General features: G+C 40.7%; 1 protein-coding gene across 8 annotated transcripts in view; it reads right to left on the bottom strand.

The window, feature by feature from the left end:
• The window catches only part of ARID1B (AT-rich interaction domain 1B), a gene marked incomplete at its 5' end in the record, with an annotated part of 336,354 nt that overhangs the window by 133,437 nt on the left and 178,235 nt on the right, over positions 1 to 24,682 (bottom strand). For 5 of the 8 annotated variants that reach the window (XM_082307126.1, XM_082307119.1, XM_082307122.1 and 2 more), the window contains one exon: positions 17,296 to 17,337. The exons of the other annotated variants lie outside the window; for them this stretch is intronic. In XM_082307126.1, the coding sequence (XP_082163252.1) occupies positions 17,296 to 17,337 (42 nt within the window). The remainder of the gene's footprint in view (positions 1 to 17,295; positions 17,338 to 24,682) is intronic. 8 annotated transcript variants of the gene reach the window in all.

The following is a 24,682-nucleotide window of genomic DNA, read 5'->3' as shown; positions in this document are numbered from 1 at the left end:
CTACCTTACGATTTCCTTGCAGACTGGTTCCAGGTATTAACAAGTTTTTTTTTGTCAGGGATGACTACAGAACAAAAATGCTAACATAGATCCCCTTTAAAACAGCTTCTGTTTTAAAATATCGCTTTCTTTCTGATTTGCAAGGTCATATGTATGTAAGAATAGAAACCATTTGTAATCCCTTTAATAATAATTCCTTGATGGCAATTTACCAGGGAAACATAAATACAAATCATCGTAAAGGAAAGCATTTTGAAACCCAGAAACACTACATTCCAATTTTGAATACACTTCAAATATCAAACTAACTTTCCAAATTCACTTTAAAAAATTGTCTTTCCATTGTTGCACAATGACTTGAAAATGGGACCTTTTCTCCTTTGCTCAGCTATGGCAGGTGCCAGCTTTGGGAGGGAGGCGAGCACCAGAAGTTTGCGCAGCCCTTCTGAAACTGAAGACCAGCACCCGCGATACTCCTCCTGCATTTACCGTGCTCTTTCTTACAGCTCAGCGGTGACACATAAGCAACAAGCAGAGCTCTGGGCAATCTACAGTGACAATCTCAGGCTTATTTTATTTTCACTGAAGAGTTTAATATTACCACTATCCATATGGCTGGTATCTATAAAATGGACGCAAGGTATAGGAAGTCTTTGATTTTGTTACTGCCAGCTGAGCACGTACAGCTCTACAGATATGCAGCCAGAACTTTATGTGCATAAGCCTTTTGCAAGATCTTCTCAATGCAAACATGAAAATTCAGAGTGCATGCATAAAGAAATCTGAAAATTGACAGAAAACCAACTTAGCTTTTCCACATACATTTCCTAGCACAAACTTTAGCGTACAGTGGGGAGCTGTAACTTTGAAATACTAACAGATAACATTGCATTCGAACCATATTTCCTGTTATTTGGGGGTGCCTCTTGCTTTTGTTTTGGGTTTGCTTTTTTTTTTAAGTAATAAAATGACAAGGGGGCAAAACCAATTATAGAAACAAGGCAACCTGCTCTTAAACTGATTAGCCTAGATGTCAAAATGGTTGTGTTCACTTTTACTGAACATCTTTCCAGCAAAGCAAATCCACTGTCTTCCAGACCAAGTGTCATATACAAGTGTACATATGCAAATATGTACACTTCAATCTACCGACTGGTGTTTGATCAATTTACATAGTCGAGTGGCTCACTCAAACTCTCTGCGCTTTGAGGTTACATGTCCCAGAATGTACTGAGCTTGTTGGCATTTGGAAAATTAAATTTAGAAAAACGTATTACTTCACAGTTCTTTCCTCTAAGTTACTAAAATATTTAGGCGTAAGATATTCTACATCCAGATAAGGGGATAAATCAAAGATCAAGACAACGAACTTCCATTCAGCACCAGCCCTTCTCTGCACCTTTCATCTCCTTATCAAAACATGGAGAAGAGATGAGCCTTGAGGGAAGCAAGCCCTGGAGTGAGACAGTCCGAGTCTGCTGAAGTATGCAAGGAGACCGCGCTACAATGATCGCATGTATTTGAGTGTAGCAGAAACCATCTTTCACTTCTAAATTAGAACATGCTGAACTCAAATAACTTTGCAGAGCAAAATTGGAAGTGCAAGACTAAAATAAGAAGAGACAATTTTAACCAGGAGAAAGATCTGGAAATCTGTCCAGACCTCATAGGCTTTTTTTTTTTTTTTTTTTTTTTTAGCTGAAAGATGTGCCAGTGGAAAAAACAGAAGGCTAACCCTTCTTCTCTATTGAAGCATAGCAATCATCTGGGCCTCACCAAAAGTTCATTTCAGGCTTTGCACACTGTGGCCCCCAGTTCTGGGGAGACTTTAGGCTCCACATAACTCCACATTTGAAAAAGCTCTCTAATTGAGGGCAGTTGACATATTTAAGCTTAAGCAGAAGCATACTGCCCAGCGTGGCACCCTGGCCTCGACAGAGCTGTGGCACCCAGCCCACAAAGTGCAGGGTGTGCTCGGAGAAGCCAGCGCTCCCCCAGGGGTAAGGTTAATGCAGCAGTTTGTCACATAATAACTTGCATTCTGATGGTGTAAAGGTAGACCACCCCATACCCCAGCCAACACCACGAAGCGACAGGTATCCTGGGTATGTTTTTTTTTCATGTGCATCCACATTTGAGATTTGAAATTTATACTTTATCAGATTTAGCAGAAGATGGCCTTTGCCAGAACACGATGGAAGGGTATGTATGGAATGCAATCTCCGAATTACAATGCTTGTCATAGTTCAGAGTATAATTACTTTACATCAGAGTAAAATATCATAAACTAATCTCCAAATCTTAGTGAGCAATGCTCTTTGGTAAAACACATAATCCCAGTAAATATCAACACAGAGAAACTGTGGCAATAGTTGCAGCTGGGGCGGGGGGGGGGGGGGGGGCGACCAGGTGACACCATACAAACTCTTGTCCGGCATTACCAGTAATTATTTCACAAGGTAAACTAAAATTTTAGGAATTCCTGCAGAAAGAATGTATTACATACTTTTGAAACATTTGTCTTCTGGACTGAAGATTTCATTCTGCCTGGTAGTCTGAAGGAAGTAAGTGGCAGGGAGCAGAAGGAAACCTTCGCTGGCCTCACTTACTGGGGTTTAGGCAAAATAAAGAGGGTTTAACTCTCAAATGCAGAAAGGACACCGATCTCTTTTTCCCTTTTAACACAGATTTTCTTTGTTTAATTAAAACAATTTATTTCAAATCTGATGGAGATAGCGATCATAGCACATCACTCACACACAGCTTCTCTCCAGTAACCCCAAAATGTTATGAGCACCGTCCAAACAAACGAGGGCACATCCCTTCTGAGGAAGGATGTATTCTAGTGTATATTCAAGTCCTAGCTCGGTCCCACTGAAATCAAACCTGTGGTACAGAAAAATTTTGTCATCAGTTCCGATGGCAACGGGCCCTCACAAACAGATCTGCCGCTGATGCAGGAGCAGGCGGCTGCCCCGCACTGCCCTGCTTGCTCGCCATGGAGCACCAACTTGCTTCTCTGCACAGTCCCATCAAACTCAGAGATAATTTTCCGTCCAACTCTCACTTGTCATGAGAAAAAGATGTCTGAAATGAAGCCTAAGAACCCACTAGTTACTTCAAATAAGGCTGACTCCCTAGTAAAGCTAATGGAAGTGTCGTGGAATAAGTCATTTACGATCAAGTACTTTTGCACATCTCAAACAGCAACTGGACTTGTGCTATAACGTGCATTTGTGTACACATATGCCTAATGATAATGTGGTTCACACTAGTTTTTTATTCCTATATTTCAACTTTAAAATTGTGACTGCCGTTCTAGGTCAAAAATGAAATGCACCAAGGCCCAGAAGGTGCTGGAGCACCTAAGGTCGGTACCAGTTTTCAGCAGAGAGGGGCACCATGGCCCCACCGAGCTCCTCTGCTGTCCTTCCCAAACACTTCTGCACTGAACACAATAAACCTAAGAGAAGGGACACTAATTGCATCTGCCATTACAGTTGCCCAGTGGCCCAAAAGGCCTCATCAGATGTGGAAGAGCTTTTTCTGGCTGCAGTTTACAGGAATCTTGAATTCTGCCTGCCTGCACCTCCCAGACAAGTCTATAAATACACTTTGTGATCGAGGGGGGCTAAGAGACTGGAAATCAGGATTTTAAAAGGGTATATTACAAGTTACACTGTAAAATACGGAGAAGGTACAAAATAACCTAAGGTCTACAGCTACTGTTGGAAGCCACTGCCTGTGAAACTGCAGTTGTTTTGCTGTAAAACATCCAAAGAAAAGAAACGATGGTTAGATTTTTTTTTTTTTAAATACAAATTTAGGATGAGATGGAATTAGAATAAAGAGTATATCTTAATAATTAAGAAAAAATATACTCTCTGTAAGAGAAAATCTGTACACCAGAACACGCCAGTGGGTGATGACATGCAACTCTGAGCTTCTGCTGACTGTGGAGGGGCCCCACTGGCACCTGGCTGACAGGAGGGAAGGAGGGCGGTTGGAGGTGAGCAGAAAATCCTGAGAAACTCTTTGTATGTGTTACGGGAAGATTTAGCACACAGGTACGGTATGAACCAACTTATGAAAAAATTACAAGATCTGCAATTATCCCTGCTTTCAAGCCATGCAAAAATCCTGCCAAAAAAGAGAAAAAAAAAAGGTAACTAAATATAGATATATATATAAAAAAACCCCCATACATACATATTTAAATACACAGTTCTGTGTATATACATTTTATATTTTTCTGTGTGTATAAAAATACAGTTTTGAATATTTTAATAGAAGAGAGCACAAATTGATTTAAATTAATCTCTGAACATACTGGAAAGAGAGCACAGTAATTAACTGTGTTATTTATTAATTATTATAACCATACCAACTGTCCTTTCTCTTCGTCTCTCCAATAAAAACAATTCATCTCTAATCCACTACAGCTGCAGAAACTTTTATGAAACGTTACATAAGGCAATAAAATAGCTCCAGTTTTACGTCTGCAGGATCCATTTCTGGCCTTCAATCATTCGTGTCAGATTATAATCTCCAGTGAAGAGTCTGATGTTATTTCAACAACCCAATACCTCACTGGCATATGCGAGCACATGAAAAGGTTTTTTTAAATTACACAGCAATATAGTCTGCATAGGAGATCAGTTACTGAACAAGCTAAATCTGCATGAAGGAGAAAGACTGAAAGAGCAGGGAGGCGGGGGGATGTAGTGAGCAGTATCAGAAAAATGAAAACTGAACTGAAAACGGAGGAAGGATCATAGAAATATACCTTAGTTGAAAAGGTTTCTTGCAGTATCTGCTGGCACTTTCTTTTAATCTGTGCAACTAGCTCCCTCTGTTATTCTATTGCAGTCAATAACTTGAGTGGGCATAAAATAGAGAATTTCTAATCGTTTAGATCAACACAGGATAGAAACTGCAACTGAAATGTATTTCCATGTGCTAAATTCAGCAATGATTACTGTAATCCAATTGCACATATAGCATAGTTTGACGATTGAGGCGGTAGGCACAGGGAATATGGAGCAAAAAGAAAGGCTTTAAAAAAAAGCTTAAAAAAAAGACTTAAAAGAAAGTAATATGTTGATTCAGACTACTGCTTACCGAATATACCTTTGTTTTGCTAGTATATTGTTAAATCCTTTTTTGTGCTTCATACGAAGACACACATTTTGAAGACGGTTAGTCATAACAAGTTCTTTATTTTGTTTTTGGTCTAAAATGCCTATAATTTGCACACCCTGACACCTGCTGATTTCATGCCCTGCCTTTTCCCGTCAAAGCCCCTTCTCAGCTCTCCACAAAAGGAAATCTCATTTATCAAAATTCTGTTAGCGTAAGGGGAAGGGCTATGCTGAGCTGAGCCATGGCCTTCATTAAACATGCAGAACATAAACTGCTGACACTAAGCACAGTCAACTTGCAGCACGGCAGAAGGGGGGGGGGGGGGGGAGGGGGGGGGGGGGGGGGGAAAAAGAGCAATGAGACAGAAGGAATGGTGCAATGGTGAGATGGGAATAAAAGCCACAGTTTTGCAAAGCATTTAAGTCATACTGGAGTCAGTGAGATTTAATCACAGACCTGAAGTTAAGCATGTGCTTAACTTTGCCAAACAGAAATAGATCACTAAATTATGAATGGAACAATCTATTTCTGTTCCCAGGAACACGGACACTTTGTTCTCCAGACCATTCCCTCAGGGAATGAAAAAGGTGAGGGAGGAAAATGATAACAAAATTGGAGAAAACAATCCCTTCTTCAACTCAAAATACTGGTCTGGATAAAGGAACTATATGTTCTGTTTAATATAACAAGACTGAAAAATGTTGATATCCATCATTTAGGTTCCAGAAGAGAGAAAAGAGCAATTGCCATTATGGTCACTAATTTCAACAGGGTACCAAAGGCGGGTGCTCTGAACACGAAGAAAGCAAAAATTGTAAATTTGGAAGTGGCAAGCATGAAAACAGAAATGCACTGAAAATTGACATTAGGGCTGAGGGGGAACAAAGTGGCTTTTAAAATTTTCATTTCGGTTACTGTTCTTGATATTTTTTTCCCCTTTAATTCTCAAAGATAGCTGTGTAATGCTGCCTACAATAGAAACTTGAATTTAATAGGCACGAAGCAGAAGGTGTGTAGCATTTTCCTCTGATCACAAGGAACAAGCACTTAGCTGTAAGTGAGATCCACAATGAGTCACTGCAGGGAGGAATCAAATGCATCACAGGTACATGTAAGCCTTTTTTATTATTATTGTACCAACTGAAAACACATTATAACTTGCAGCCCTAGAAAAAAAATATCAATTTTAAACCTCCTAGTCTGATAAAAATACATAATATCCCAATCATACATGCCTGCATTTATACAGTTTGAGCAGAGGCTAAGGCAGATGCAAGGGTGGGGGGGAAGTCAACATTTCCTCTGTAAGCATTTTTTGGTATTTATAAATAAGATAATCATTCCAAGTTGAAACTGTCTCAATACGAAAATGAATGACTTTCCATCAAGTTTCAAACAGCAGCTAAAAGCTATTTTAATATTCATTATCTGAAAAATAATATCATATTAACATTTTCTGATACTTTGACACCTCTTAAAATAGTTCTTCATAGTTAATCTGGAATTAAAAGCACCATAAAATTAATGGCCAGATTCTGCTACCCTGGAATATCACCATATTCCAGAAAGAAAGAATTTAGCTCTGATCAACTAACTCTTAACATAATACTAATTTTTCTTCCATCTTCCAGGGTTCTGTGTACATGTAGCTTAGGCAGAAGAGAGCAGAAAGTAGACACACACTCGTGGCGATGGGGCATGCACATTGATCATTCCCCAGAAGTAATTTCTGCAGTTTTTTTTTTTTTAAACAAACGTTGTATACATTTAACAGAAATCAATAGCTGCTTTCATAGTGAAAAGCTCTAATAGTGTTGTTTTTCTTAACATCACCTATAAAATAGAACAGGATGGCCCAATTCTTCTATCTTTTCTTTGGACTTGTAAACAGTGCAGTATTTTCAGCTTTTTTAGCTTTATTCTGGTCGACAAGACGCTGCAGCCTGCCATATAAAGCTGCACACCACATGGCACCATTCAACAGTATATCTAGGTCAGCTTGCATTTTTAATGTGCTCCATTAGCTTTCCCTTGCTCACCATATCAAGTTTGAACTTCTCCTTCCCACTTTCATACCTCTGTATAACTAAGCCAGTCAACACAGAGGATCCTACGAGTATTGAGACCATCTTCAACATTTTTTCCACCACAGACAATTCTAGTCCTAATTAATACCCTTGACTTCATGCCATTTCCAAGCCCAGTATCCCCAAAATTTATCCTTCAAGATCCTTTTCCACCACACTGCTGGCAAAAAGAGTTTACTTAAAAAAACAAAAAAGCTTTAGCTGACATAATTCCTTCCTCAGTACTATTTGGGGCAGCTTAACAACTGTGACCTTGGCAGCTTTCTGCACACACCTCAGCTAAAAAACGAGTTAATAAGCATATAAACAGCCATACCTACATTACTGTAAAGCTTTTGCATGCAATCGTATATGCTATAACGATATTTAGTTACTTAGATGCGACAAAAGCCAGTTCCACATGATTCACTTCATTGCTTTCTTTCATAAACAGCCGTTAACGCATTTCTCAAAAGACATTTATTAATTTTGAAATTAGTATGTATTCTAACTGTTCTTCCCACAAGTGTTTGTAAGGTGTACATCCCTCCATCGGAGCACAGCCCTTGCACAAGGGCTGGCGTTGTAAAACCACTCTAGATATAGATTACATTCATGAGGTAATCGGTACATCCATTCTGACACAAGGAATAACACTGGGAGGAGGTTTCACAGGAGGCTCGGGGAGATTCGCATACATCTTGATAAAGGGAGGGGGGAAATCAGCCCGTGGAATGAAAACAGTCAGTCACATTAAATTGAACGGTAAGAATGATGCTTATTTTGCTTCAGATTAAAATGTTAAGGCAAGTTTTACTAAAGAGACTGTAAATCTATCTGCTTTCTATTTCAGGTAGTTGCAAGGATTCGGTAGTAAAATCATAAAACACATAGAATGATTGTTACACTAGAAATATATCACAATAGTTTACATGCATATAATATTCAACAATTTAAAGCATTGCAACAGTATGAAAATCATGCCAAAACCATCTGTAATCTTGACCTCCCTATATAAGAAAATATTAAGACCCTGTGTAATTAACTGTTCACCAAGAAAATCAAAGAAATGACCTTGAAAAAGATTTCCCAGTGTCATTCTAACCCAATAAAATTATCCATCAAAATCCCAATTCACTAGAAAACCCTGTCTCACAAGAAGAAATTCTTAAAAAACAACGGAATAATCGAAGCTTCAAAGTTACAAAACACTGTTTTTTGTGAAAGAAATGTGTGTTCAGTAAAAAGCCCAAGATTCTGCGTTACTGTCATTGTTTTTTCCTCTTTGAAATCTGCGACATGTCAACAGCCCCTTTTCCAGCACAGCACAGCTCTGAAGCATGATACACACCTGACCTTGTCTCAGGGAAAAAAAAGGGGAAATTAAAACCTAAATCACATCTGCCTACCCAACAACTTTCTCACGTTCCTCTTTGCAATTCCTATTCTTCAAACCTAGCATTAGTTTTAACAAGCCGACTATGCAATCAGGGGAAGCAGCCACATAGCAGAAATCTCAATCTTTTTCTATACATGTATTTCATGCTGTTAAAAAAGAATGCTATAGAAAAAAAGCAAACAAATGAAGAGTAGTTTAAAAAAATATTTGTGGTTTCTTTGTTGTTGTTTTTTTAAGTCGCAATATGAATTGGAGCATGCTTCCTGTAGCAAGGTGGGGTTGGTTGCCAGAGGGAGCCGTTCTGGTCCCACCAGTTGTGCAATCAGGTAGAATTTACAGAAGAAAAAGAAATCTGGTCTAACCTGCTCTCCTGATCAAGAAGGAACAGCAAACTATTTGCAAATACTCTGTCCTGCCCTCTTCCCACCCCCAAACAAAGAGACCACCTGCCTCAACGTTTATTTAAAATGTGCAGGTATTTACAAGCAAACATTGTGTTCCAATTGTTAGCTGACTTCTTGGTAAATCTGATACTCCTTCAAAGTTCAAACCAGCAGTATAAATCAAAGGGGCCACACAGAACTGTAAAGGACCCACCGTATGCGAGCAAGCATCATCCTGGCTACATATTAAGAGGCGGCAGCTGAGCAAGGGGGGACCTCGAGCAGCACACCCAGCCAGATGTGGGCAGCCAGCTCAGCCACACCAGACTCAGGCTGCCTAAGCATGCCCACCAGCTAAAAATGTAGAGTAACAGAAGGAAGACTGAGAAAATAAATTCTCTTTTTCTTCTGTGCTAACTTCTATCACTGCATCATACTGACTGGTGTGAAATGGTGGATTCAGTCAAGCCCTCAAGGTGATGCACGTTCCCACCATGAAAGCAGTGCCAAACTTTGCATTTTTGGGGACATTTCTACAGAGTTTGGAAAGGGCAAACTATACTACAGACCATCTCTTCAAAGAAAGCATCATGGGGAAGTATGGACTGCTAGCGCTGCCACCACAAGAACTGGGTGGTTCAAGGCTGCAGCAGTTAATTTCAACAAAGTGGCAACCTAAATCGGCACAGAAATGCAGGAGAAATAACTGACTGAAGAGGGATACAGATCGATCTGAAAAGCAAAACCAGTTGCCAAGCCTTCTTACTTACAGACATCACTTCAGCAAAAACTAAGCAGTTGCCTTGAATGGCATACACATCTGCTTCTGAAAACCGCACACCAGTTTGTGCCCCCTGGTACTCTCAGAAAGGCTGTGGGAGCTTTAAACTTGCATCAAAACCCGAAGTGTGGCCCCATCCACACCTTGATAACATAAACTGTGCAGTATTGGAGATGAAGGCTGTTCATCATGTTTATGTATGCCCATAAAGTAGAGACGCCGTAGGAAGAAAGCTAGCAGTTTACATGTTTTTAGCGCTAATCCCAGTGGATTGCAGGGCGCTGGGCAAACCACGCGACAGCAATGTTCAAGGATGCCGAGGCGGGCACGATGTTCACCAGCTGTGCTCACACCAGCCTGCCACAGAGCGCTCAGGAGCTTTGTAAAACAGATGTTACCACATACCCATGCAGACTGCCTAAATCTAACCCTGAGGCCATCAGTATTTATTCTGCAAGCATCGTGAGATGCTTCACGCTGAAAAGGAGCGTTAAACATGTATTTATTGCTAGTTTGGGTCACTGGCAAGAGAAGAAACAAGGGAATATCCAAGAAAGCCTGACATGCTGTACCCCGCACAGGGACACCGCCACAGGAGACAGTTCCTTCCTAAAGCCTTGCTTTGTCTTTCCTGAGACCGCAGTCCAGGAGCATGGGCTACAGGGCACAAGGAGGAAAGAACCAACTGTTACTACGCCATTTATCCAGCGTGTCTTGACATTCTCACATCTGGGGAGTCTCAGCTAACATGAGACTTTTGTTTTCCTTTTCTATGTATCATTTCATCTTTCCTTCTTCATGTAAGATTGTTTTGGAATCGTCCAGATCCACCTCCACTGCACCAGGAGGCACTGGGATGTGACCTGAGAAGCCCTCACTTTTTTCCCTCCTCCCACAGAGCTTTAAATTCCTCTTTATATGGGAAGTGGGAGCGAGCTGTGAGGAGTGGGGCTCCACAACAAGCGGGTGCTGTTTGGGATGGATTTTGATGGGGTACAGCACTCCTCTTCTGCTTTCACCCTCCGTACTCAAGGTGGTTAGATACACTTCGCTTCAGCCCGCAGCACTCAGGATCACAGACGGACCACAGTCGGGACTGTACAATGGATGGAGAGGAACTTACAGCTCTAAATCACTTGGTGTGCCTCTTAATTTCTAGAAAACTAATTGGGGAAAAAAACCAAAACCACACAGATATTTATTGAGACTAAACTTGCGAGACATTAAGAACTATTGATTACGTAGATGAAAGTTCTAAAACATGATCACAATTGCTCGGTTTTGCATCTTCTTAGCTTGTCCCGAGTAACATAGCAGTGACAGGCACCGGTCCAAGCAGAAGCATGTTCAAGTTGCTGCTACTTACTTAGTCATTACTTCAAAACACTTTGACACATCTGTAATGGGTCCCTAATAATATTAAAAAAGCACCTTGTTCCCTGATATAATGCCAATTTCTACTCTTAGAAAATACCCAGTGCAGAGGGCACGCAGGAAACTTCAGCAATCCTAAAACGCAGCTTTAAAAATGACTCAAAGAAAGAAGGTTGGAAAAATCCTTTCAGTCATCTGAACACCTCAGGTTAAACAACTCCACAAAGAAAACAACAACAACAGAACTGGGGAAATGTGTAATCCTAACTCTGCTCTGAGTAGCGAAACAGCAGTTACTGGAGGCTAATATGAATATCTATTTTTTCTAAGTTGAAACAAATCCAAAAACTTATTTACAACCCCCAGATTCCTACCTAAGTCAACAGTGCACAGACAGATGTAAATGAGGACTCATTTCTCTGTATTTTCCCATATACTAAGCACACACATAGACACTCCAAGTGTCAACATATCAAGACAGAGATAATTCAGACACTTGAAAACATCCTCTTCTGAAAAGGATTAATTGGCTTTAAAACAATTTAATTTGGCTTTGCAGATGCAACTTTTATTAGCAACCACCAGATGGCAGAAGCAGAGGCTGCTTAGACTCTTCAACAAAAGAAAGCGATCTTAAACAAGGCGTGCATTAAAAGAAAACAATTTTTAATGCCTACTTTTTCTTCTCCTTCAGTGACTTCTTTTCTCCTTCTTTCCAAGAACTAAGTACTATTTTGTTGCAATCAAGCTAACACCAATTAAAAAAAAATTAAGAAAATATCTCTTGAGAACACGTTTTCTCAATTTTCTCAAATGGCATCTCTACTCCATCTCGTAGCTCAAGGCTTCTGTGTTACGGATACCGCTAGAACAACAGTTTCCCTCCAGATTTGCACAGTCATAACTCACAGTCAGCCACCAAATGTATTCTCTTTGGTGTCCTATGCTTCAAACCGGGAAGCTGCCACGTAGCTACACTGTGTAGCTGAATTTCCCCTTGGGATTTGAACTTCTGGTATCTGGGACCGTGATAAAAAGTGGGCTACAGAAGATGCACCGTGATGTGCTGAGTGTCGCCATAAAGCAGCGTTTGCGCAGTGGAGGAAACCAAAAAGAAAAAAAAAAAAATCTTAATAAACTCAAGTAAAAGTAGTATGTTTGGGAGGAAAAAAAGATATTTTAGTCCTAAGCACATTTGATTCTTAAAACCATGTATCCTGTATCAGAGAAAGAGCATTTAAAAAATGCATCCCAGCAGCATATACTTTAAAAGACTCAGGAACAGACTCTCTCAACAACTTCCAGAGCACTAAATTATGGAGACAAGGTCATCACTTTATGCTGTATCACAAAACAAAAACATGGCCAGTTCCATGAACAATGCTGAAAGCTCCACCGCGCAGACACAGCCACATCAGAAATGCCACCCTTGCTGCATTTCTTTAATAGAGCTGTGTCTCCATTATGCTGATTTCTCAATCAAAAAGAAAGCTTTTCCCCTGTATTTGTTTTCTGCAAAGGAAACATAAAATTACTCCTCCAGTGAACACATCCATCGGGAAGAAGATTCTCTTTCCTCAACCCCAGCAGCACAGTCCCAGAAACGAACAGGTGAAGCTCGCTCCTATTTCAAGACAGCATGAGATGCAGTTGCGTAGTTAATTCTGCCTCCGTACATTAGCAAACATGCCGCTTGCAAAATATGAAAGGCTTTCTTCCCTGCCCCTTGTTTTTAAATGACACCTGCAAATCACTAATCCAGTTGCCATTTATTTCCATATGTCAAATTACAATCTTAACTTGTGCAAAGCAACATAATAGTAATGATTAAGCCAATTACATCACAACACAGCTTAAAACGACACACAATGGAAGGATTAAAGCTCACTACCAAATAAGAGAGTCCTGTTCTTGGTGGAGCTCCCCCACTGTGGGAACATAAGTGTCTCTTTTCCTGTTGCACAAAGTTGTGAGCCTTCTGACATGTAGCTGCTGGACTGCCATTAACAAACTTATTTATATTAATGCTGCACTAAGCTGGGATCACTGCACCTCGGCATTAGCTGCGGTAGGCGGGCTCTGCGGCCGTCTCTGCAAACAGAGCTTATGGCACTTTACACGTCCGCAGACAGGTTGAGACACGTGGACGAGGTGATCTCACTCTGCTTAGCTGAATGAAGCCTTCTCTACCCTATGTTATTTGGGTCAGGTAGATGCTGACAGTAAAAGCCTCAGGGAAAGGGAGGGAAAGAAGAGGAGAGTAAACCAAGCACAAATATTTAAAAAGTCAAGCATCTCATTCTCTAGATAGGGCCAGACACCATTTGTAGCCTGTCTGGATGGAGTATGTGCTACCACATTCAACACCATAATTCCTACTGATGCCAATATGCAGCTCCTACAACAATAAAATGTGGGTTAAATCTTTATATAATAACCAACCTTTCAAACTAAGATTTTCAATTCTACCTCAGGGATTAAAATGTTCTAATGGAAATTGAGCATCTAAATCTCTTAGGAGGATTTTAAAAAGTCAGATACAGTTGTTTTTATTTGTTCATTGCCTTGGTGTTTAAATCAGCATCATTCAAAATGGTTGAACCTTTTATTTCTGCTCTGTGCACCTTCTTCTTTTTTTTTTCTTTTTCACATCTTTGTATCCCTCCTAATTTTCGCTACCATCTGGGAACACTGGTCCTATCTGCTAAAATGTATCTTCCTATTCCAGCTAAAATAAACACAAAGTAAATTGGTACTGTTAGTATTGTACATGTCATCATCAGGCTTTAATAAGATTAATGGGACCGGAGGAGTTTCCAACTTTGAAATACATTCCTGTGTGTTGACTGCAGACCCGGGCAGATACCTCTCCATCTATTCACTCTTATTCTATGACAGTTTCTTGGCAACTACGGTTTTGAAGAAACTTATTATATGTGTAAGTTTATCCTCAGCAGAATTTGAATGAACCAGGAGTAACTGTTAACTCTGTCCCAGATCCCCTATCAGCTGTTCCTGATTTGCTAGGTGGTCATTCCCCCTACATTGCTCCATACTCCACCATGCATACATCACAACCCTTCCAAATACCGCAACAGAAGGATCCCTCAAAAGCTGGATGTTTTGGGTTTTTTTCTTTTCTTTAAGAAGCAAACACGCATACAAGCACACACACAAATGCATGTGTAAATTAAACTGAACACCACGTGTACCATCTTCGAAAAAGCTGTTACAGCACACTAACAGCTTCCCCCTTCTGCAAAATTAGTTGCAAAGAAAGCTGAATAGTTTTGCTTCCTACTATTCAACCGTAGGAAAGGTTTGGACAGCAAAATTCTGTCAAATCTGGGCGTCTCTATACTTACCAGACATCAACTTTTTTTTAACTGCTTACATTTTCATGGCCCATTAAGGACTACTGGTCTCACATATGCACAAAATGAAAAAAAAAAAAAAAAAAGTTCATATTAAAAATGTTGGGTTTACTCCAATAAATGCCTTATATTCTACCTTTGTTTTGGGAAGACTCTTCTCTTACTAAAAAGGTGAGGTGGAGGGAACATTTTGAAGGACTATTGCTAATGGTCTCCAATTTGCACCTGTTCTGTGCATATGGAGTAAAGATAAGATTTGGCACTTCAAGGTGCCTCTTCCCTGGGTATTGTGACAGTGTGAAACAATAGCTTTTGTTTTAATTTTCTTTTCTAAAATAAGAATTATTTTGTCCAAATCAATATGCATATCTTGCATCAAAAGCATCCTGTAGCCCATTTTTACACGCGCTTATCATCAGCACCATCAAAGATCAACTATCCAAGGGGCAGACTGCATCAGCCAGATCTCCACTTCACCGACAACAACTACAGTGAAGCTGAACAATGTTCTGCCGCCTCGCTCAGCACGTTTGCCTGGTAAACAGCCCCATTTGCTGCCAGTATGCGTATTTACTATGAGACTAAAATCATGGAGAATTTAATAACAACAGATAACATTGTAAGCTCTTTCAGCAGTCTAGAAATATTCTGTTTTTAAAACAGTATTCTAGTATCTACAGGCAACACAGCCTGTCAACAAGCCTAAAAAGTAAGTGGTAAGTATCTAAGGGTAGGTGGAATGGATACAGTCAAAAGAAGAGCATCCTCTCCAGCAAATTATGCTTCTGCTTATGCATACAGAGGGGTCCTAAAATGCTTCAAGTTGAGGCATATGCTAGACCCAAAACCGTAAAGATAGCCCCCTCAACAGTCTCCAATAGACCTGGAGGGAAATTCAGGCTGAAAACTGTTATCAAGGGAAGCATTACACTGTGCAAACTCTAACCTTACATCCTTCTCAACTATGTTATCTGGTATTTGCCAGACAAACTTATTTTCTAATTTATAAAATGAAAATTATTTTTCATTAAAAAAATTGTGCTAATATGTATTCTCCGTGGGCATACCAACTGATTTGTTAATATAAGAGAGACACTAACATTTATTTGTCATTGAGACAGACAGTAGAGGAAGCATTTCTTAAGGGAGAGGAGGAAAGAAAGTGCTTGCACAGCATGCCTAAATAGACAGCTAAGATAAATTCTGGGATTAACAAATTTGAGATGATACATTTGCCTTTCTTCTTGATTGATAAAAAGTACATGGCATTCCTAGACATACATAGTTTGCTATATAATGTAAAATTACTATTTTAAGAGAGTAAAAAGACCCTGTTGGTTCTGAAGCTGAATCTTAGAGAAAAGTTGCTTGGGACTCTGGAGGATGATGTTAAGAGTTGGCGACAGTACTGATTCAGTTTTGTAAAGCTCCAGCTTAGCAATAGAAAATTCTTAAAACTTTTAGTAATAAAAAGGAGTTTCAAAGGATGTCCATCAAGATGACTCCAAGACTGAAAAACACCTTGTAAGTCTAGCAATGAAAAAAATAAGAAGCCTCCTCCACAGTGTTTTAGTTGTGAGAGCGACTGGCTACAATAACCTTCAGTAGTATTTCTGTTTACCCACCTAGTCTGAAAGATTATGGAGATGAGTTCACAAGAGCTGACCCTCCAGGTTTATTAAATATTCAGTGAATATTCAGTATGCATGCTGGGTATTAAATAAAAAATGGAAAATACTGCAGATTACCATACGTTAAATACTTCAAATAATACTGGAGTAGCTCTGTTTGTTTTTTAATAGTTTACTTAAATCACTTTATCACATATCAACATAAAAATGTACAATATGGACACAATGTAAATTCTGGCATCATGAATATTTAGGTGCTTTTAAAGCTTTTTTTTCTGTGGGTTAATTTTGTTTATGGTATTCTATATAAACTTGGAGAACTTATTTCATCTTTTCTTGATTTTTTTTTTTACCTTGATAGTAATAGCACTGCTATTTTCTCACCTGTAGTAGTATCACAGCACGTGGGCCTTCAGCAGCAGGAAACTCTTCATTGTCATGATTTAGCCTACTGTTCCTACAATCTCCTCCTTCCCTTCCCCATCCACTCTCTTCCTAGATAACTAGATATAGCCTACACACAATCTGCCCTGCTTAGAATCATCTGCTATTAGTGCTCAATTAAAACTGTGGTCGTCACCATAATGTTCACCAGCCAAAGAATCTCGAGCAATAACTAGGACACAGCCCATCCATTTAGCAGAGCAGGTCTACAGTGGTCTCTCCAAAATGCATACTGAGTGCCATACATTGATCTACAATTGAACACAGGGTGATGCAGCTGTTCAACGTACTACTTTCTACTTGAGATGCACTGTGAAAAAGGACCATGAAGAAAGTGGCTTACTCAACAGACTGCAAAGCAGATAACAGCTACAATTTTTAAGCTGCAAATCTATGGAACAAGAACAAATCCAGCATTTGGGCAAGTCCAATCTTAAAAGTTACTAAAAAGCTGACGTTCCATGTTTCCACATGGGCTTCCACAAGTAAAATTTGCCCACAGGTTTTATACCAAATAACAGGATTAAGACAGCCTGTGTGCTGTTCTCAGATTACCACACATAAGGGAAAGTTTCTGAATTGGTGGATGTAAGTCACAGGATCTTCAATTCCCAGGTTTAAAACTGTCGTCTTCTGCAACATCACATCCAACAATTTAAACTGATGGGACCTATATAACAAAACTGCATCAAACTACACACCTTGTGTCCAAATGTAGCATCCTCGGAGGCCAAGACTTCAACCTGAAATTATAAGGAGAAAGATCATTTCAAATTTAGCCACTACCAAGAACCTCTCTCTCCTGAGCACCGCACCACAGTCCAGGCAAAGAGGAGATCTGTAAATGAAGACGCCGGTCTGGGTCAACCCTAGGAAACCTACGTATGAAAGGACATGCTGAACTAACAGCTGACAACAGAAACCCTCAAGAGAGGAAACTCAGAAAGCATCCCTCACAACACAAACAAGGTTTCTCAACCTGAACGACATCGGAAGGATCTGCCAGTGTCCCAAAATTTACTGTACTACAGCTGGAACGTTGTTCTCCATATGGAGTTTTGGCTACACCAAAAAGCTGCCTGAGCACAACCAGAATCATCTGCCATGACAACTCCCTGTAAAAAAAGGCTGGAAATATCTGAACTCTTCCCCTCCCATTATCTTCTAACCAGGCTGGGTACTCCTGCACCAGCACCAAGTGCTCTAACAGCACTAATGGGAAACTCTGCAGCAGAGGTCTCGCTTGCAGGCTCCTGTCCTGTCTTGAGCACAGCAAATTCTTTGAAAACTGTAGAATTCAGGGAAGACAAACTCCCCAGGCAAAGGCCGAGACTAGCCGGCTGCAAGATACAGTGAATGTTTGAAAGCTGGAGGAAAGCAAGCTGCTAGGTCATCTAATGTGCTTCAAATCAAATTTCTTGCTGGCTGCCACATACCGCACAGCTCTAAGAGCTGATACACGCTTGTCTGGGACGATAGGCAATGGACACAGGAAAGCAGGCGCACCAATTTTTCATTAGGCTCCTTAAAAATACTTCACACTTCAGCACCTTTCACCTGAGAATCTCAATGCTTTTATGAATTCTAATTAATTAAGCTTCCCAATACACCAGTGAAGCAGGAAACGTCATCATCCCGATATACAGGCTGAAAAGTGAGGCAGAAAGAGGTTAAATAATTTCTTAGTAGTCATGTGCCAAGCCAGGGACACACTCTGGAAAAGAATCCCAGAGTTCTACTCCCAGGCTCACAGTTTAACAGCTAGGAAACTCTCTAGTTCTCTGATTTACATCCTATTTAAAATGCCTACTGCTGCATTATAATTTATACAACTAGTATAACTATAACTAATGTATCTAATCTCCAGTTTAACTTCAGAAGAGTGAAGGATTTAAAGCAAATCAAGAGGGAAAAAATGAATGTCAAGTTTCAGCCTGAAGCACGTTATAATGCCAGAGTTATAAACCCCTGAACAAGAGGGTTTATAATGGAAAGGCTGATAAACTAACAATGATGGCAGCACTTAAATATATTTATGTCATGATCTAGCAACATATGGTATCTCTTCATCTCTAAATTAAAAAAGGGAGGGAAAAAAGGGGGGGAAGGAGATAAAGCATTTATAGGAATAAAAGAAGAAAATGAACCTGAAGTTACCCAATTGTGACCTGTCCAGCTGATTAGGAATGGCAGTAAGAGGCTACAAAATAGCACCTCATTCAATAGGAGGTAGAAAAAAAAATCCAAGTAAATAAAATCAATCTAAAATGATATGTATTAGCTACTTATATTAAGCTTCTAATCCTTTAGGCACTTTATAAATATTAAACAATCAGTCCTGGTGAGACTGATAAATATCCATAATATATTTTACAGATGAAGAAACAGACAGAGGGTTAAGTGACTTGCCCAAGGCCAAAAAGAGAATAATCAGCGGCTGGATTGGAAATAACAGTATGACTGCCTGTCACAATACAGTGCCCTACTCATATGCTCAAGTGGCTCCTGAAAAAAGTCATTCCAACATTGGAAGCAGTCCGGCTAGGGTTAATGTGGTACCCATCTAAACTGTGAATGCTCACTTTCACTAGGGTTATTATTTTGGTACAACATCCAGCTACCATAACTGAAGAGATCCTGAAACTTTAACAATTCTTGTTCAAAACTCCCTCGGTTTTCTCTACGCAGTATTGTGCCGGTCACGTACCTTAGATGCTACCTCCAGACCCACTAATACTTATTACTCTGCTATGTTTCTGTTGGGGAGATTCTATTAGGAAAACTGGAGCCTTCTCTGTGTCAGTGGGTCCCTCTCTGACTCCCCCCCTTGAATCCAGCAGGGCTGCTGACTCCTTGCCAGCCTTGCTCCACCCTGCCTCCCTTGCCCTGCTGTCCCTTCCTCCTCCTCTCCTTCCCAAGTGGTCCCAGCTGGGCTAACGGCCCGCCGAGCCTGCCCGGAGCCGCCTGCCCTCTGCCCTGCGCTCTTCAACGCTCCCAGCTGCAAGAGCGCACACCAAACTCCTGCACTGACCCAGCGCAGAGCAGGCAGAGCCTCCTTTGTTTGGGCCCCGCACTCCGCCTCGCCTGCCGAGAGGCCACCTCGCCATGGGGGGACCTTCGCTGCGGAGTACAGTGGTGTTGCCAACAAATGGCTTGTGCTAATTAAGCTCCCCTTCGCTCAGGGCCAAGAGAATGCTCACGACTGCCATAGTTCCAAAACACATAAATTAAAACGCCACGACGACCAGCGCATTTACAAAACTCAATCCTCCGTCTTTTCACCAAGAAACCGAGAAGGGAAAGAAACTGCGACATCAAAGAGTAAAGCAGAAGTTTAAGCTGATGTAACATACTCTTAGCCTCTTTTACAGACAGAAGTATTTTCTTTTATGCTTAGAAATGTAAGGCTCGCAGAGACAATAAAATGGTTTGGAGCACAGCTATTGGTGTAGATTATAATTCTAATTAAAAACATGTTATTGAACTGGTCTGATAAAGCCACTTCTGTTTTTCCAGGAGTGATCACACCACTTCAGTGATAAATACTTGTCCTCACCTGGAGGATGACGCAATAAAACATCCTCTGTATTCTTTGTTACTACTGTGTTTACTAGCATACTAGTGTGTTAGTCCATTCATTTTGGTTTTCACCTCTTTGTATAAAGGCAGTTAAGATCAGTAAGAGACAAGTAACTGCTGACACCATAAGATACACAATCTAAAGTACTGAAACAAGATGTGGGACAATGTGAGGTTTTCCTCATGCTGAGTTTCAAAAAAAAAAAAAAAAAAAAAAAAAGCCAAAATGCATTACAACCTAGGCTGAGAGGACCCCCCTCTAGTGGGAATGAGAGTGTACTTCAATCAGCACCCACATCACCCAAGCAAAAAAGAAAATTTTGTGTCCTTAAGAATCAGGCAAGCACCATCTTCCTTTTAATCATCTTCAAAATGTATCACTTCCATTCCAATAAACAAAAAATGAACAAGAGATTCATCATTGCTTCAAGATAATCAGACATTAATTAAGAACTTCTCATTATATACTTATTTGTGGCAGTTAAACATCTCCTATTTTAGTTGTCTGTTCTGACTGTACATATGTAAATATATTATCTTGGGCAAGGGAGTGTTCTTCTTTTACAGTGAAAAATTCACTGCATCATTAAAAAAAGCAGACTTTGTTCTTAAACGAAGCACTGTTGATTTCATCTATACGTCTCTCTCTCAGATACAGTAGCTTTCCGCCAGGCACTGCTCTGAATCTTTGCTGAATGCCCCTCTCCATCTCCACTTCAGTCCACTTTCCGCTCCTCACAGTACAGTGTTATAGTTGAATGGGCCTGTTTGCCCTGTCTTCTATTCCTATGTAAAACCAACTCTTAGTCACTGTTCATTGGTGCTTTTTCAGTTTATCTAAAGAATCAAACAGCCTTTCCAGTTCTCATAAACAAACCCAAACCACACGACAGTCTCCTGCAATTCTGGGCTAGAAGGCTATTGTAAGTGGTGAGGGGTAAATGATGGGGTAGTATTCTGGAAGAGTGTGTGTATTAATCATACACTGGGGATCAACTGTTAGACGCAATTCGCGGTTTAAGCAGGAGTATCCCACAGCTGGAGCACGCCGGTCCTGCCTGGGCAATTCACCCCTCCCAGAGCCCGCTCCCCGCTGCCGCCCCGCCGCCGGGGCACGCCAGGGACCAGGGGACAGGTCTGAGCGCAGTCCCCATGGCCAGCCGGGATGGTGCCCAGAAACCCCGCAGGTCCTCCCCCATGCGCGACAAGACAAGCTTCCCACCTCCCTGCACAACCTACGTGGTCTCTAAAACGGGCAGCTGTGGCCAAGACCACTAATTTCATAGTAGAATAGAGTAGCATTTAATAGTTTTTTATTTTACAAGATGGAAGAATTCATAAATGTGCTCACATCAGCCTGGAGAATCCTTGATGAATAACATGTGGAGTACTCGGAAACAAGTTGGGGAGTAGCCTTCAGAAGTAATGAGACTTACTCAGTATTTTTGTTTTGCCTTTCCATAAAGGACTCCTACAGCCCCAATTCTGCAAACAATATTGCATCGCAACCAAGAGACTTACAGTAAATCATGCACCGAGTTATTTTTACCTCCCTGTCAAAAAGAAAAGGAGTTGAAACATAGATCAAAACCTTGAGGAGCAATGCTTAACAACACCTTTTTGGAACAGAGTTGTACAACCTAGTGGTCGGATGACACAAGGAATTATTATAATTTGGTCTTCTCCAAAGCCATACTCGGCCATGATTTGGTCCTCAGCTCAGTCCAGCTCCTTCTTGCCTCATCAAGGCTTTGTCTGAAATAGGATTAGCTGGAACTGAGCAAGAGCCACGGGAAGCGGAGTACTGTTAACAGGAGAAATTACAGCTACACTTAATACCCAGACTGTTATCCAAACGACAGAATATGAGGTAGCAAGTACGCGAGGACAAAATAACTAACTCACAAAAGACATGGGTCACAGAACCCCTCTCCATCTTTTGGGGGGAATCTGAAAATAAGCACTAATAATCATTTCTGATGCATGCCGATTCCCATATAGTATCCTGTTAACACTACTGCTGAAAAGGATCATCGATCCACGTTTAACTACCCAGGCAAAAACTCCCAATACAACACACACTTAATGCTGCTCTCAGACTCGGGTCGGAGCTCCTCAGAGTTTATCTAACGGAGCCACTATTTGCAGCTGGCAGGTGAGGGGGTTACAGCTACTCTGGTAAGAAATGCAGTAGACTGGAGCAGCTCTGATCAAGACAAAATATTCTGCATGGCCACTTACAGTTTCCATGGGTCACACAGGAGAATTTGCCCAGCTGGCTGCAAATTTTATAGGCTTTCTATTGTCATTTGTTTGACATTATTATTCTAGGAAAATTATAGCACAGGGCTTCTCTGATACCTAGAGGGTTTTTGCCAACTGCCTGCTTACTAAAAAGGCATGCCTCCGGCACTTTTAAAATATGCTCAAAACAAAACAAATGTATATGTTAATACTTGCATTTGCAGTACTTTTGTTTCCCCTGTTTTGTGAAGATCAATCAGATCAGAAAGGACTCTCTCTCCCATGATAACAAAATCCGAAAAGAATGAGGAAATACAGGTGCTCTCTCCTGTATTACTGTCAGATCACCTTCTCGATGTTGGGGTGCACTTCTTGCTCGATCGTGATAAGACAAACCACATCGCACTGCCCAGTTCATAATCAAACCATTTGCTCTTGTACCCACCTTTGCGCCCTGACTTACAGAGGACTTCTTGGCAGGTGGGGGGGAGGCTCTGTAGTCCGAACAATTTATAAATGGGACTCATTAGTCCGGGCGCTGAGCAATGCAAATGTAACTCTAACTACTGTTTCCACACACCGATCCCGCTGAGCTGTCCATAGGAAATAGCCTGGATAGCGTGAAACATAGAGGACGCTGTAGTGCTTGGCACAGACGTACCCTCGTAATCCTTTTCTAGCGCAGAGTCTCAGCTTTTAAGGTTTTCCCATCAGCCCACCCGCCCACACACCACCAGTTCTGAACTCATCTTTTTTAAATGAAGGTGACGAGAAGTTAATCCAGTCTTCATTTTTCAAAGTCCTTAGGAAGTTTCTTTTAAGGATGAGTATGGCCGCAGTCATTCATATCTTTACAAAATCCAGCCTAACCAGCTGTAATATCTCCTCACTTTGCCTTCCTTTTAAAGTCATTTAGGATTCAGCAATTGTAGAAGATGGTTGACCTTCTCACTGGAGCAGGGACAAACCTACATGACCCACGCTAGTTTCTGGCAATTCTTCAAGGACTTACTGAGGACATACACAGCTTTTAACGCGTGCAGAACTGTAGGAATAAACTTTGGTAACTGCGACAGCCCTTGGTAACCCTTCCTTCCCTTTTTCTCTGCTAACTGCCCCCAGCTTTGTTTATTTTTAATGGCAATCATGCGTGTACGTCAGGCTAGGTTTCAGGTCTGTAGCAAGTGAGAACTGGGGATGCTCCCTGGGCAATCCTTGAGCAAATACACCAAAGACACACTTTTGTTATGACCCTGAATCTATGCCCGAAATAAAGGCATGATAGTTGCAGAGTATAGATCTCATGAATTAAGGATAGATCAGCTTAGATTTCCTTCCTTTCTATGCAAAGTCCACTGAGACTACTTAGTTGGGGCCTTTCGGTTAAGTAAATGCCATCTCCTCACAGTTTGACCTGTGTAAAAACTGGATACAATGTGACCCAGTTCAGGGCAATTATTCATTAAATCTGGCATCCACTTTTTCTTAGACTTTCCTTTAATTTATTTTGCTTGTTCTGTGTGATATCAGTCATTTATCTCTTAGCTCATCGGGTCTAGCAATAATAAAGGTCAGCGTTCTAATTTCTGAAGCCACAACTTTTAGCGCCAAAAATACAAATTAAGTAACAAAATTATCTCCTTTTAAATGACAGAACAACTTCGTGTGCTACTTTGTGTTAGAAAGGTTTGAAAAGATGTTTCAAGAAACTATGCTGCAGCTCCAACTTGCTTATTAATTCTCCTCATTCTCCTTATTAGCATGTACAGACAACACAGTGGCTCAAGGACGCAGCTCGCTGAAGCAGCTCTGTACTTGGTCAGCCAGTGTTCGAGATAAAACACAATGATGCCTCACGTTCTTTAAAGCTGTACAGTGGAACAGATCTGTCCTCCTCATACCTTTAAACTTTTTCCTAAACGCCAATGTTTTCAGGGAAGACAATTTACAACAACAACAAAAAATATCATTCACATCTTCAACATTGTGCCCCACACACACATTCTTGGACATGCTACTGACTAACCTGCTGGTTTAGTCTCCCATTGCAAGTATTTTGCAAAATCCTGGGAACAAGGCCAATCCCTAAGAAGCAAAAAAATTAGACTCTAGATATTAGCTAACTAAAAGCAATCACCATCATCCTTGTGAGATATAATACTTACAACAGAATTACATATATGAGAAGCAACTTGGGAGAAAAAAAGTTGTGTGCTATGGGGCAATGGGGAAATTCCTGTAACCTCAAAAAGACAGAAAGGGACA

Source organism: Platalea leucorodia, assembly GCF_965183815.1.
Source record: "Platalea leucorodia genome assembly, chromosome: 3".
NCBI lineage: Eukaryota > Metazoa > Chordata > Aves > Pelecaniformes > Threskiornithidae > Platalea > Platalea leucorodia.
Note: the sequence above shows the minus strand (reverse complement) of the source record. Positions and strands in the feature narration are given on the sequence as shown.